General features: G+C 46.3%; 1 protein-coding gene across 1 annotated transcript in view; it reads right to left on the bottom strand.

Moving 5' to 3' along the window:
• ELAC2 (elaC ribonuclease Z 2) overlaps nucleotides 1-16071 on the bottom strand; it is a 39003-nt gene that overhangs the window by 8266 nt on the left and 14666 nt on the right. The window contains exons 12-23 of the mRNA XM_090059437.1: nucleotides 15327-15425; nucleotides 14937-15075; nucleotides 14750-14835; nucleotides 9896-10014; nucleotides 7930-8026; nucleotides 7073-7211; nucleotides 6080-6118; nucleotides 5828-5937; nucleotides 3963-4062; nucleotides 3761-3881; nucleotides 1915-1993; nucleotides 1396-1540 (exon numbers count right to left, since the gene is read on the bottom strand). Of these exons, the coding sequence (XP_089915563.1) occupies nucleotides 1396-1540; nucleotides 1915-1993; nucleotides 3761-3881; nucleotides 3963-4062; nucleotides 5828-5937; nucleotides 6080-6118; nucleotides 7073-7211; nucleotides 7930-8026; nucleotides 9896-10014; nucleotides 14750-14835; nucleotides 14937-15075; nucleotides 15327-15425 (1273 nt within the window). The remainder of the gene's footprint in view (nucleotides 1-1395; nucleotides 1541-1914; nucleotides 1994-3760; nucleotides 3882-3962; nucleotides 4063-5827; nucleotides 5938-6079; nucleotides 6119-7072; nucleotides 7212-7929; nucleotides 8027-9895; nucleotides 10015-14749; nucleotides 14836-14936; nucleotides 15076-15326; nucleotides 15426-16071) is intronic.

The following is a 16071-nucleotide window of genomic DNA, read 5'->3' on the forward strand; positions in this document are numbered from 1 at the left end:
GGGGAGCCACCTGCAGCTCCATCCCACATCACATCTCAGGGACCCATTCACCACCCTGGCTGGGCAGCGCCTGCCCCTGCCTCACTCCTTCTCACCGTGCCCAGCTGCATTCCTGGCCGCATGCATGTTGCGGCTATGCACCGGCATACAACATTTATCAGTGACATTATCAGCCAAAAAAAACCAGTTGACGATAATGTTAATATTCCCATTATCAGTGCTGATCCGATATCAGTGCACCTCTAACTTCTACTCAGTTGGATCTCAAACAGTATATCCCAATCAGTTTTCATTATTCCTGAACATATTATTAGCAGCATGTGCAATAATGAAAACAAACAAATGCTTGGGCTAAGACTTTTGCTGTCTGCATTTCACCCAGTTTCAGCATCACCTTCTTATGGGTCTATTCTAGTTTCCATTAGCAGCCACCAGAATGTGACTTTTTAGTCCTTACTGTTCAAGTGACAGAGAAAAGTGTTATCTTTCCACATTCCTCCACTTGGCTTTTATGCCAATGTAACTGGACAAAACATTACTTGCTGTAAAGTTGTTGCCAGCCTGGTATACAGAGGGCAGCTGTACAGAAATGGGGGCAGAACCAGAACAAAAGGAGGTACTCAGTCTAATACTGCTGTCACCAAAAAGGTGGTGTGTTCCACTAAGCACAAGATAGCCCTTGCAAAATTTCAGGTCCTTTACTATCAAACCTATACTTACCACATCAGCTCACCTAGGTTTGCTACTCCATGACTGGCAACAGCACAAAAATTCAAACAGGGTTGTTACAAAATGGCTGGTAATCAACTTTTGTGGACACAGGGGACAGGATAAGAAATAAATGGCCTTAAATTGCAAAAGAAAAAATTTGGTTTGGATGTCAGATAGAACTTTCTGGTTAAACAAAGAGCCTGTAGAATCTCCAACAGAGGAAATTTAAAAGCAGGTTAAACAAGAACTTGGCTGGGATTATCCTGCATTGTGTAGGTGGTTGGAATACACTAGTCACCTCCCAACATCCCTTCCAGACCATCCTCCATCACACCTACGATTCTGTAAGAGCAGACGCAGAAAAACTTCCTCCAGGCACCTTCTAAACTGTCAAATTTGCCTGAACATATTTACTGCAGTTTAGTGAAAACCTTACTCTCATCATCCAACAAACAGCACATGCCTATCTGAGGAAGATTCTTGTCTCCACATAAAAGCTACCAGGAAAATGCACTTACTTTATTCAGAAAGCTTTTTTTTTTTTTTTTTAGGTCTATTATTTAAGACAAAAACACATATCATTAATATAGCAAAGTACTCAAGACAATCTAGTACTCAGAGGTCCCACTACATAGAATAGACGCAAGATCTCTTGAAAACCTGCCTCAAAAGCTCCTAACTTACCTGCATGTGGTCAAATGCAATTCCAACCTTCTCAGTGAAGTCTTCACTGAATAGTGGAATTTTGGCATACCGTTGGCTGAAATGATTTAATGCAATGAATTTGGCATTCATCTTCATTCCACTCTCTATTGCCTGGGAAGTTGTGCTGCAAAGGAACCACAACAACTCAACATAATTAACAGAGCGCTGAAAGCAGAGGGGTAACAGCCTATTCCACAGACAAGACTCAGCATCTTATAACACTGTTTCTCAAACCTCAAGTCAGCCTTGAACTAGCCTTGGACAGTGCTGAGCCTGAGCACACACAAGGACAGAAAGGTAAATGATCCAATTCCTTAGCTCAATCCCAAGTCTAGGAGTTGTATCTAGGAGCCTCACTTCCACTCAGAGCGATTCTCTCTTTAGAGTAATAACTCTATACATCTCAAGGTGAACATTTCTGAATAGCTTCCCTGTGCCAGAATCTCCTTTCTGGAAGCAAGTAGCCTTATATGCAATAATCCCCCAGAGGTACTCTACCTGTGCATCTTCTCTATCGCTTCCACTTCCAAGCCATCTTCCAATGTTGCTTCATGGATTAACAGTGTAGCATCTTTCCCTGTGTAAGACCATACATTTAGTATTTTTGCTGCAGAACTCCACGTGAGTTGCAAAGAACAGGATTCTTCACTAAGTGTACACCCATCGTGCTCATTAGGGGACATTCATACCTCACCTCTCTATATTTCCAGCAGTAAATCCACAAAAAGAGAGACCATATCACAAAGTGATCTGTTAAAGAATTCATGTTAAGTCACTTAGCAAATGTATTTCGCATTTGCTACAAAAGTAGTAGAACTCACTAGTTCACAAACAACAATTATCCTGGCACACGTCCAGGAGGGCCTTGCGGGGGAATGCATGCTCAGGGGCAACCAACATGGGTTTATCAGTGGCAGGTCTTGTCAGACCAACCTGGTGGCCTTTTACGATCAGGTCACCAAATCATTAGACGCAGGGGTTGCTGTGGATGTAGTCTTTTTGGACTTCCGGAAGGCTTTCGACACTGTCTCTCACCCTGTCCTCATCAAAAAGCTGAGAGACTGTGGTGTCGATGCCCACACGGTCAAATGGGTCGCCAACTGGTTGGAGGGCCGCACCCAGAGGGTGGTAGTGGATGGGTTCTTCTCGACCTGGAAGGATGTGGGCAGTGGGGTTCCGCAGGGCTCGGTCCTCGGGCCTGCACTGTTCAACATCTTCATCAGTGACTTGGATGAGGGGGTAGAAAGCACCCTGTTCAAGTTTGCTGATGACACTAAGATGTGGGGGGATGTGGGTGCACTAGAAGGGTGCAATAGGCTACAAGCTGACCTTGACAGGTTGCAACGGTGGGCGGATGAGAATAGGATGGGGTTTAACACTGATAAGTGCAAGGTGTTGCACATGGGGAGGAAGAACCGGCACCACACTTACAGGTTGGGGAACTCTCCTCTTGCCAGCACGGAGACGGAAAAGGATCTTGGAGTCGTCATTGACTCCACGATGAACATGGGCCGGCAGTGTGGGGAGGCAGTCAAGAAGGCCAATCGTACCCTATCATGCATCCACAGATGCATCTCGAGCAGGTCCAGGGAGGTGATCCTCCCCCTCTATGCGGCACTGGTCAGGCCGCAGCTGGAGTACTGCGTCCAGTTCTGGGCGCCACACTTCAAGAGGGACGTGGACAATATGGAAAGAGTTCAGAGGAGGGCCACTCGTATGATCAGGGGTCAGCAGGGCAGGCCTTATGAGGATAGGCTACGGGACCTGAACCTGTTTAGCCTCCACAAGAGAAGGCTAAGGGGGGACCTTGTGGCCTGCTACAAACTGGTCAGGGGGGATCAGCAGGTATTGGGGGAGTCCCTGTTCCCCCGTGCGCTGCCAGGAGTGACCAGGAATAACGGTCACAAACTGGCGGAGGGTAAGTTTAGATTAGATATTAGGAGGCGCTACTTCACAGTCAGGGTGGCTAGGGCCTGGAACCAGCTTCCAGGGGAAGTGGTGCAGGCTCCGAGCCTGGGGATTTTTAAAAGGAAGTTAGATGAGCACCTTGCCGGGGTCATCTGACCCCGGTGCTCTTTCCTGCTAAGGCAGGGGGTCGGACTAGATGATCTACCTAGGTCCCTTCCGACTCTAGCTACTATGAAACTATGAAACAAGTGTATGTATTCAGTTTGATAGCCTCTTTTTGGAGCACACAACTCCTCCCAAGGCCACTCAGGCATAAGTAATACTGAACTTAGCTGGAGTAGATTGGAGAAGGTTTATCAGCGTCTTTTAGTAATAGCCTAAATACCTTTTGCAAAGAAACTCTAGCTCACTTTTACTCCCAATGCATTTTACTCACCCATTTTGACTAAAGCCTCACAGGGCATCGTGTCACCAGAATAGACTATTTTCCAGCCAGAATTGTGGATCATTGAACAAGCAAAGGCATTTCTACAGTGACGAACCTTACAAGTCTGAAACTGAATGAGACCACAAGTGTTATCAACCATAAATCTCCCCAGCTCCGTTTGCCCCTGTACCCTGGAGGTTGGTCAGCTTACCTCTGCAAAGCTGTATTTCTCTAGCAGGGAACTAATAAGTGTTTTAAGTTTAGGTTTTTCAACTTTACAACCTTCAACCAGTAAACCGGCAGGAATCATACTGTAAAAATAAAAAAAAGGAGAAGATGCTTATGAAGTACAAACTGAAATAAAAACTGTTCAATGTCAGCAAAACAATGCATTCCAATGAGGGAGAAGCATATCTATAGTGAAGCAAGGTTTCCTGAGGAGCAACTCATTTACCAGGTACTTGCTGGGGCAATTCACATTTTGCCTTTCTAACCTCAGACTGAAAATCCTCATGTGTCATTCTTCAAATCCCAAGGTAAGTGCCTTAAAAACAGCTTCTGCCATCTCTGCCTTTATTTACAACTTTCCTGTTCTACTTCATGCCCTAAGAGTACTTTTTGGAAAGAACTTGACTTTTTCTCCAACCTCAAACTGATCTTTCAGGAATTCTTTTCTGTCTTGTCCTACCCCTCCCCACCTTGCCTAAATGGTGGTACCAAGCCCACCATTATCTTATTTCATACCAAACTCTCCAGGAGACTATTTGCTAGATTGAGGTGCCATGCTAGACACCTCAGCATTCAGTAATAATAAACAACATCTTCCCCTTTCCAGATTACAATACACACACACACACACACGCAAGAGAGAGACAGAGAAGAGTCCGTGCACCCTCTACTACGTTAGGAGAATGCAGTAGCCTACCAAATCAGTAGTCCAGTATCTGCCTTGCCCCATGCAACACCTTCTGCTTTAGAGTGCCTCTACTAAAAGTGAGATGGGACCCCCAAACCCTTTTAAATAAGAGAGACTCTTGGCAAGAAGTTCTCTTGACCACCCATGTCACTGATCCCTCAAAAAAAAAAAAAAAAAAAAAAAAAAAAAAAAAAAAAAAAAAAAAAGAAGCCAGGATTCTAGGATTTTTTTCTTCTCCTGCTTTCCTTGTAGTTTAGTGTCTAAGGCTACATACAACTGGCCTAACACCACACACCTGAGAACAGGTACTGTTAACTGAGGACCACTAGAGCAACTGTAGTAGCAGTAGGTTAGTCTAAGGCTCAGATAATTGTATGAATGGGAGACAGAGGGAACAGAGGATCTGCAAGAGGCAGGGGCTAACCAGAAGGTACTGCCAAGAACATGGCTCAAACTCTTTAATGACACCACTGGTGTGTTGGTTTACTCTAGTTTTCTGGTTTTCCAAGCCCTCCTCCCTAAGGCTGAGGCAGAAACTCTAATCTAGGTGAAGAGATTAGAGCACTTCAGGTAGAAATCTACCAGCCTGTTCAGGACCTCAAACAATGCCAAGCTGTGCAGCAAGCATCACTTCCTTCTGCCTTTGTAGTATTGAACAGAAGGGCCAAGACACACATTCGCATCTGTGAAGTCATTAGTGGTCTTTGCTTATACACGGCTACCTTGGGTGCGCACATATGTTCTGGTAACCCAGGCATGTACCATAAAACTGTGAAAAGCAAGATTACAGATCAAGAAGCACCCAAGCAACTACTCCAAGTACTTTACTAGCATGTCGCAGTTCCTTAACTAGCAATCCTTTACCCAGCCTCAGTGCAAAACAGATCTCCAAAGCCTGAGCATGTTCAGGATAAGTGAGAAGCTCATTTACATTCAAAGCAGGATATTTGGTTAGCCTGTCTTTCAGTTTTTGCTTTGGGAGATATTGTTCTATTACATTTTTCTCTGACCATCTATGTTAATCAGAAAAATAAAAGCAGCACATGGCCCATATTCAGATCATGCTGCCGTGTGGGGAGGCAACAATTTTTTCTGACAAAGATGAATGAGTGTATTTAGAGTACTTCCCACTACCTGTAATTAGCCAGGAATACACTCACTTGAAATGACCAAGAATGTGTTGGCAGTGGTCATGGTACTGGCTCAGCCACGTCATGAGCTGTATGGGAGCAATCAGCAACAGCGGCCTGGATGATTGGCCCAGGGATGCCTGAAAAAGCCAATCAGTAAAGAAGAGTTTCATAAGTTAGATAGAGAGCAAAACTCAGCATGGGGAGAATAAGGTACAAGCTCTATCCCACAAAGCACTATTCTGAGTTTGGCCTGACACTTTAAATATCAGCAGTACTTACAAAAGCTTGATGTCTCTCTAGTAGAATTTTCAACAAGCCCTAGAAGAGAGAGTAAATATCTGACAAAACCATCAATATGTAATAAACTCACATGAAAAGGCTGCCGTAACACAGAGCTGATTTCACAGGCACTAATCAACGTTGCGGTGAAACCTGAACTGTCCCCGATTGAGTAAGCAGGAGAGAGAGCAGAGCAACAAAGGAAACCTGTGACAGGAGTTCCCTGCCCAGTTACTGAAGTAAGGCTAAATGAGGCCCATGGAATTGTGAAAGCAGGCTAACTGAGGCCCTGTGGGTAAGAGTGGGCTACAGTCATAAACCAGTACATTGGTCAGGGAGGTTATTTATTAAAAGTAAGCCCACTAGTGATACAAAATGTATGATTTCAAGACCAGGTGTTTGGTCTGGTATTTGAAACAGGCTGTTTGGCAGTTGAGGTGGGGAGGTCAGTGCGCCAGAGAGATGACCCTCTCCTATAATTCGATTTTATAAGTTGTTATAAATTTTCCATGAATTATGGAATTAATTATATGGGGGGGGGGGGTTGAAGTCATTTTGGATTTGGATAAATCTGGGCACAGTATTACACCCACAGTAAAGCAAGTTAGCCTGTCAGTAGGTTGAAGCTTTTTGTACAAGCAAATTCCAAGCTATAAAGAGTGTGGATACTACCTCTAGTCACAACTGAAGTCTCTAAACAGCACCAGAAACAGTGGCAGCAAGTACTGCAATAGGACAGTCCAATACCACTAGATGGTAAAAATTAACATCTGAAAAAACGACGATCACAATTCTCAGTGGCACAGCAAGGCAACATACTGGCTGCAAGCACTGGAACAGTTACAAAAAACAATAACAAAGGAAAAGACACCTTAGACAGAAGGAAACAAGGAGCAAACTTCAGAGAACCTGACATAAGCTGCTGCTGCAATAGTAACATGCACACACACACCACACAATAACTTGGGCAAAATTTTCTTGCAAAAAACTCACCGTATGATGGTCAGCATGTAAATGAGACACAAATACAGCTTCTATGTTACAAAGGACACTGTCAATCTCCTCTCCATAATGGCGGCAGAGCTGGCCAAATGTTCCTTCTCCACAGTCCAAGAGCAGGGATTGGGTAGAGCTGCCAAGAGAAAGAACAGGTGTGTTTTTGGCAGGAGCCAATGAGAAACGGATGAACTCTGTCTGACATTTCAGTTCAGAAAGGGCAAGTGTTCCAGACCATGCGGTAAGAGTCAGCAGACTCACAGCACTTCTGCCCCATATGCCATCTCTCTTCAGGAAAAAAACAGAGGAGCTAAAATCAAAAACAGTTCAGTTTTATAGTTCATTTAGTTCTTGTTCTCTGCAGTGAGGCTGTCAATGTGAGGAAACAAATGATGCCATGCAGAAAGAAACTCTTAATAAAACTTCCAAAGGGAGGCTGGAAATGGTTTAAGTACTCTGAAATAGTACTTCTATTCCAATATTATAAAAGCCTAAGCCTGCCTGTCCATCCGTCTTGCTTTATTTGCACTCTGACTGGCTGATGGAAACAGCCAATCAATCAAATTGCTCCAAGCATGGGGGAGAGCCGCCATGATACCAAAGCTGCGCTGAGGACTGGATGGAGGGTGGGGGAGCTGACCTCAGTTCCCCCACGCTGCTCCCTGCAAGAGGTAGAACAGCAGCACCAGCATGGGACGTTGGGTGGTGGTAATCCATCCCAGCCCCTCCCCCCTGTCATTCTTGACGGGCAATTGGCTAGTACTTTACACACTGGCCTCTCTCTAGTGTAACTTCCAGAAAACCCAAGTGACCTCCTCCTCCAATTTCTGCATGTTTCTTGAGAAGAAATTCACCTGGTATTTATCAAGGTGGAGCTAACATTCCGAGTTTTCATTGGGACTGCAGAGCCTGTTCCTAAGAACACGATTTCTGGATAAGCTTCTGTTCTTCCTAGAGAAGATATAAAACATACTTGCATTAGTGACAGTAAGAGCAACCCACACAAGAGTAAATTTGGCTCTAATCCAATTTAAAAGTCCACTTAAGCATTAGAATTTAGCCAGCATACAGGTCCTGGTAAGTATCAGCCTACAGATTCTCCACAGGATCATTACTAGAAGGGGATGGGGAAGAATGGACAGAATTCTCTGGGAAGTGGAAGCAGAACACCCGGATTCACATATAGGTGTGCATGATAAAGATTTCTGTGACTGATACTGACAGCTGATTAATGACCAGCCACATCAGCTGATACTAATCTGATTGCTGATATGCAGCCTGGCAGCTTAGAGAGCAGCATCTGGCCAGTAAGGCTATGAAGAAGGGGAGGAGACAGATTGAGGCCTCTGTGGTGAGAAGGAGTGGGGCTGAGTGAGGATGTAGCAGGTGGCTCATCCATGGGGTGCGGGGGTGGGGCAGCTCCAGTTGCTGCATACACCCCTGGGGGAGGTATAGGGGGCATGCCCCACAGATCTGTGCAAAGGGCGAGGGCGGCACCAGGCTCTTCCCAGAGCAGGTGTTAGGCTGGGGCCATGCTCGGGGTGGGTGAAGGCACTGAGAGGGGAGCTATAGGGGAGGAGCTACAGTCAGCCTGGCCATAGCCCCCCTCCTCCCCAAGTGCAGTCCCAGGCCAATTCCCCTACTGGAAAAAGTCCAGCACCACCCCCAGCCCACAGCTGCAGTCCACCCTTACCCTGTGCACAGATCTGTGGGGGGGGAGGGGGGGGGCACGCGCAGTACACTGTCCCCAGGCCTCCCCCAAGGGTGCACACAGCAGCGGGAGCCACCCATCCACTCCCAGGCCTCCTGAATAAGCAGCTCACAGCTCTGTCCCATGCCCCGCCCCACCTCAGCTGGCAGCACCTACCCTTGCCTCAGCCCCACTCACTCCCCCTCACCACAGGGGACTCGATCTGCCCCTCAACCCCTGACAACCCTTCCCACCAGACTTATCAGCTAGATGCTGCTCTCCAAGCTGCTGGGCTGCAACCTGGCCATGTGCATGCCACAGCCGTACCCATGCACATGGCATTTACTGGCAACATCAATCAGCCAGATCAGCCATAAAAGCTGACTGCTGATAATGTCAATTTTCATTTTATCAAAGCTGATATGATATGGACTAATGTATTGGTGCACCTTTATTCCTATATACGTATGAGCAAATGTAGCTAGTCAAAACCTGTGACAGACAGTAGCTATGCCACAGAAAGGGACCCAGCCCTTTTAACAGCCCATCCTCCAATCCAGTTTTTACTACAGATGGCTCTGGTACACACACAGAAAAAACAAATGCACACAGACTGATGTGGTTCTATTCTGATATGGGAGCGTTACTTCTAATGAAGGTGGAGCCAGATGACCAGAGCTGGGCATTCAAGAAGAGACCTGTTGTAAGTCAGTCGTTAACCTTTCCTGCATCTGATTTGGACTCTTATTTATTTTCACTGCTCTGAACACAGAGTTAAAAGCAAAACCAAGCTTCAGTTGGCTTGTGTTTAAACTCTCCCTCCCCTACAGTGGTAGAAGCACAACACTAGCCATCTCAAAGCAACAACTGCCTTATGCCACACTCACTAGAGTAAGCAGAAAGACAATGAACAATTCCACCCCATGTTCTGGGTTAAGCAAGCCATTCAAAGCAGCCCTAATACTACATAGGGTTCATTAACCTGAAGGCTAACTAGACTATTTCATGGTGACACTATTCCTTCAGAACCCTCCCGTAAGCCTGCCCCTCCTTACATGTAAAACCAGGCCCATTTGCCAATTAAATCAAAGCACGTGGTCATTTCAGATGGCCTTGAGCACTTTCCTCACCCAATGTGACTGGTTCAGCCTGCAGGTTCTCTTTGCACTCCTTCACGCAGTCCTGGAAGTTAGGAAGCTCCAGCGCTTCAGCCACATATTCACTGGAATTGCAAACAGTAACCATATCCCTGAAATGGCAAACAGGCTACGGATCAGAAGGGAGGGAGCTAACTGGAAGATAGTTAATTTTTGGAGCAAAGCAACAAACTACAGCTTAAAGATAGCCTTATGACAAGAGGTTCAAGTGACCCCTCTATGTTCCGTTGCTCGTGCGTGTACGTTTCATGTGTACACGACTGGATTTTGTTGGTTAAGAATGTTGGTTTGGCTGTGGCTATACCACAGACACAGTTATAGGCCTCAGAAGCCAAAATGGGCAGGTAATACAGCTGAGATTAAAATCAACCCAGATTTCAAATGGGAGTTCAGTGTTAAATGCAAAGCAAAAACCTATGCTGAGTTGCTGTGCTTCCCCCCCCGCCGAGTTTTTTGCAATGGAAGATCTGCTCTATTACTTTTCTATAGTCAAAAAAACAAAAAAAACCAAACATTGGCCAAACTAAGAGCTGGCATTTTCTGAGGGGTACCTTGAGTCTACTGAGGGTGCCCTGGATCTAAAAATGTTGAGAACCACTGCTTTAGGAGGAGCATTAAACAAGGTATACTTAGAGCAGGAGCGGGCAAGATATGGCCAACGGGCCACACCCAGACCAGAGGGATTTTCCCTGGCCCACAGTAGATCCCACCTAGCCCAGACATGAGGGACAGCCAAGGCCATGGTGCATGTGTCCCAGGCCTGGGGCACTGTGGCAGCTGGACTTCATTTCCCAGCAGCCCTGGCAATGGTGGCTCCTTCCAGCTGCCACTGGACCCAGCCCTGCAAGACCCATGCAGACAGGGTGCTCAGCTAGGCAGCTAGGATGAGGCTGCAGGCTGGTGGGGAGTGGCATTTGGGAGCAAGACAGGCGGGCAGGGCTGGGGAGACCCCAAAATCTTGGGGCAGTGATAGGGGGGAGCTGGGGGTGGGGGAAGGAGGTGTTGGAGACCCAGGGTTTGGTGACCATCCAAGCACACCCACTGGCAAAGTGTTAGAGGGGGGAGTAGCGGGACACCCCCCACAGACTTCTGAATGGACAGCAGGCCATGGGGCTGCGGCATGGCCGGACCAGCAGCAGGCACCAGCCACCTTCACAGCCCAATGGATGGGACCTGGAGCAGGAGGGTGGGGCAGGGTGGGGAGGCTTGATGCTGGCCCCCACTGTTGCTAGGAGCCTTGCGCCAGCCATGCTGCTAAGGGGAGGCACCTCCTGCCTGCCCAGCTGCAGCATGGGGACAACTCCTCACCGCTGCCCCCACTACTGCTGGGTGGCCAGGAGGCATCTCACCATGGCAGCACAGCTGACACAGGGCTCCCGGTAGCATCGAGTTTCCCCGTCCTGCTCCACCCTACCGCATCAGGTCCCACCCACTGGGCTGCAGTGGCCTCTGGGGGGGAAGGGCAGCAGGGCAGGGAGGCTCAAGCCCTGCAAGAGCCAGCCTGCCTCCTCCTCCCCCCACCCCCACAGGCTCCGGTCTGGCTGTGCTCTGCACTCCTGCCTCTAACCACAGCAGTCACCATCTCCCATGCACAGCAGGCAAGGCTCAGGCACTGCTGGTGGACTGCAGCTGGTGCCCAGGGGGCACAGAGCAGGGAGCAGACAAGATGCAGCCAGCAGGTCCTGTAGCCCTGGAAGCTGGGGGCCCTCTCTGGCAGGGTTGAAGTGGCAGGGAGCTATAGGTCAGGAGTGAGGGGCACTGCAGCATTGGAGCAAGGAGCAACAGCATGGGCAGGACACTGGTATATCAGGGCTGCTCAGCATCACAAAGCAGTGGCGGCAACAGTTGCAACTGGACCCACGTCCTGGCGAACAAATGGACAGGGAGAGCTCTGATTTTCCAAGATAAAATAAATTCTAAACGCCTATATATTTTGGCTTTTGATTTTGGTATTTTTATTCTAATGATGGAGGCACTGGAAAGCTCCCAAAATTCCTTTAAAATTGTAAATATCAATCTGCTCCACTGATACCTATAAATGTATATAGCGGTGTTTCATTTTAAATGCGGAAAAGATGCTAATTTGGGGTTTTCCCCCCCCCCAATCAGAGAAAACCGAGGTCCCCGATCAACATATGCCTTGAAGCAAGGGGGGGGGGCGGCATCACAGTTTGAGAGATAGGGAGGGCCAGAGCTTTACTGTGGAATCCAATCCCCAGCTGTGCTGTGCTGCTACCAGAGAGCTGAGGCTGCACCAACAGGGCCCAGGGCTGAAGGGAGCAGCTAGAACAAATCAGGCCCTGGCCAAGAGAATCAGGGCCTGGATAAGTGCAAAAGGGGTAAAGCCAAGTAGCCCAAAGGAAACCACCTCCTTCGAAGCTCAAAAAGCTTCCTGCTTAATTGATTCCATCAAAACATAGCAAGCAAAACAGATGATGATGGAGAGAAGCTAGGAAGGGAGTGGGGGTAAACTAGCTGGCTGCTGGGGGCACTGGACACTCCCTGCAGGACTAGCCCTGCCACACCCATTCATTTAACTTGGAGAGGAGTTTCAGGAAGATCTCACCATCAGCTTGGAATCTAGCTACCCGGAATAACTTATCAGCAGTAAAATGTGGGAGATTTCACTATGCACCCTATTTCTAGGTCATCGATGAAAATATTGGAGAATTAGACCCAGCACAGATCCTTGTGGGACTACTCTATGGTCGTTTTTTACCTCCCTCCATCCTGAAGAGTAACCATTTATTCCTACCCTTTGCTTTTTATCTTGTAACCAGCTCTTAAGCCACGGGAAAACTCTCCCAATCCTATGGCAACTCAGATTTTTAAAAGACTTTGCTGAGGGACCTTGTCGAAAGCTTTTCTAAAAATCCAAAATATATTTTATGTCAACTGGATCCCCCCTGTCTATTTCCTAGGAAGAATTAATCTGGGCATGGGAATCCTATCAGTATCTTCTGCAGTAAAAACCAATACAAAGAATTTGTTTAGTTTTTCTGCTATGTTTGTATCATCCCTGAGCACCTTTTACACCCAGGTCATTCAATGGTCCCACCAATTTCTTGCTGGCTTTCTGCTTCTGATGTTGTTAAAAAGGTTTTATTACACTCTTAACACTGGTGCATCTGCTGGCACTATAGCCAAGAGAGCAAAAAATATATGGTACATACAATTCTGTGAGACTGAGTTCCAGAACCCCAACTGAGAGTGGCAGCATATCCATAAAATTACATGCTCACACCCTGCGTATCTACTGCCTGAAAAATCTTTGCTCACTTGTGCACAAATAACAAGGATCACTAAAATGAGCATATGCGAGGTACGGATAGGCTTTGAAGTCTTTTAACAAGATGAAGCAAGAGCAGCAGTTCCCAAACTTTTTCTGATTGCAATCCCACATACAGTCCAACCTTCCTTGCAATCCTGTATACAAGTCATTGCTGTTCTCATGCCCTCAAAAAAGAAGAGGGTGGCGATTCACTGCAAGTCACTTGCTCCATAATAGCCATCCATATGACTACTCTTATCCAGCAAAAATGGTGAAACTAGCAGTTTACCCTGCAATTAACCCAGACCAAGTTGCCCCTCTTTACCCTTCATTATCTCCAGGGTAACTGCAGGCAGTTGTACAAATAGTGTGGTGAAGCCATGGCACGGTAAAGCTCTGCCTGTAGTTAAAAGCACATACAGTACCTGAGAGACACCGTAGTTTGCAACCTACAGTTTAGGAACCACTAAGATAAAAGGGAAGCCTGAATACATTTACAATCCCTTTTTTGAGTTCCCTTTAGGATTTTTAGCTATGCTCTAACCAGGTAGTTCCTTTAGAAATACAGAGCCTTCTTGGAAACACTTAAAATCTATGTATTTTTCACACTCTTATCCTCTAAACGTCCCGATGTTGCAACTCAACCATGACACCAGACCTTTAGACAGGGAAACTGAAGCATAAAGCAACATAGTAACTTGCTCTGAGGAATGGGCCCTTAGGGATAACCTAGTCCATCCTTGAATCCCTGAAAAAGTTAAACACAAAAGGTGGATGGCTCCTCCCCCCTGTTTGACAGCTTTTTATGATGCACACTTAAAGTTAAGATGATGGTGTATTACAAAAGCAGGTACATTAAACTTTTTCAGCGCCTTCAGAAGGACAAAATAGGATCACATCTAAGCACCTAGTAGAATCAACAGGATCTGGCCCCTCATCAGACCAGACCTCTTAAAAAGGAGTTGTTCTGGCCAGAGCTTCCTCTCCACACCCTAGGAAAGCATGAAGCAACCTGATCCCTCAGGTCACTGTTCTCAGAAGAACTTTTAAGAAAGCATGGAAATACAAAGAGATAATCTGATCAAGTAAACTTGGGGTCACTAAATCTTGTGACAAAAACTTATTTAGCTAGTCTATGAAAGTGCACATTTCCCTTGCCTTTTGACTGACTTCAGGCTAACCACCTCTCTCTCTCTCTATAGATTTGTCCTCTACAGTCTGGCTCCCACTTGGACTGCATATGTTCAGATGCAATACAGGTTTGTACAGCACTTTGCACAACGTGACCCACCCATCATTTGGGACCCATAAAAAAGAGCTTCCACCTCACACTTAACCAACTGCTTGAAGCTGCCCCTGATGGATCAAACCCAGAATAGACTGGTCTAGAAGAACACAACGCTGGTTTTAAATCACTGTTTCCCTAGCTGAAGGGCAAAACTTGGCCTAAACCCTGGTGTCAGCTTATGAAATTAGTTCTGCTCCCACAGAAATCCTCTCCAAACCACCTACTTTAGTTTAAGTGTAACCAAGAAAAGGATTCAATTCCTACCAACCTCTGCCATTCTTTTTTGGGTCTCAGCTGGTATTTCAGGAGACATTCTCCCCGGACAACAGGTATGCCAAAATTAGCTGCTTCTTCCTGAAGAGTTTGTAGAAACGGAACAATTAAGCATTTTACTTTGCCTCTGGAAAACCAGAGGCTATCACCTGTAGAAAGACTAGCCAGTGCCTCCTTCCTACCTTACTCTGGTAGCTGGTCAACAACGGAAAGATTTCCGAGTGAATGAGGTTCAGCTGGGTTTGTACTTTGTAGCTGCGCAGACTGTGCACAGCATTGGAATTTTCATTAAGTATCAAGTGCTGAGTTTTGGATCCAAACCTGGAAAGTGGAAGGAGTAAAAAGTACATTTAAGCATAAGCCACGTTTGCCCTAGGCTCAGGGCTAGCCAGATAACCCTCACAAAGCATCCCAAGCCAGTGGCCAAATGCTCCTCTGAAACAAAAACATTCGAACCCACCATGGTACCTATTACAATTTAGAGACAGAGCCTGGAATCAGAATATCTGTGGGTTATGCTTCAGGTAAGGCTATCATTTTTAAATCAAATCAATCAAGTGAAAGCCACATACTTTTCTAGCCACTGCTTGTACCGGCTGTCCCGAAGCACAGACTCGGGGGTTATGTGAACAACCAAGGCCACGTGATCCTCAGATTTTCCCTCTTGATACCTAGAACACATTTAGCAGGAAAGGAAAAAAGTACACGTTTGATGCACACATTACACAAGAATATCCTCACCAAAAATAGCCACATCCTCTAAAACCTATTACCAGGTACTTCAAACTGCGTAATATTGTACTTCAGGAAGGAAACAGAACACAGAAGTTAAAAGCAAGGACTGAATGAAGGAGCCCTGAACTCCGCATTTCAATTCTAGGAAAGACTCTAGGAGAGCCTTAGTAAGTTGCTTAATACAGTTTCCACTATCTTGCTGTGAAAGGGGAAAACAATTCTCCTCTCAATGAAATGAGTAAATTCAGTATCTATGGAATATCAGGAACCTCACCCCTAGAAAAAAGTAGCCTACTACCCAACACAGGTACCTTAAACTTTCTGAGATGAAAACACCAGCAATCCCAGAAGATGGATGGAAATCTCAATATCTTTGATCACCACTCATTAAGCAATATGTCCTTCACTGAAGGCCCTCTAAAAGTCAGATCAGCCAAATCTCCAAAATTAACAAAACCTAGACTTCCCAAACCAAAGGGAGCAAGCCATCTCTCAGAGACCTTTCCACTAGCAGCATCTCTGATGACCATTTTGGAAATCTTTCTTTCAACAGGTCATTTGTAGATTTTCAAAGGCATCAGG

This window comes from Crocodylus siamensis, chromosome 8 (assembly GCF_052110815.1).
Source record: "Crocodylus siamensis isolate JL-2025a chromosome 8, ASM5211081v1, whole genome shotgun sequence".
Classification (NCBI taxonomy): domain Eukaryota; kingdom Metazoa; phylum Chordata; order Crocodylia; family Crocodylidae; genus Crocodylus; species Crocodylus siamensis.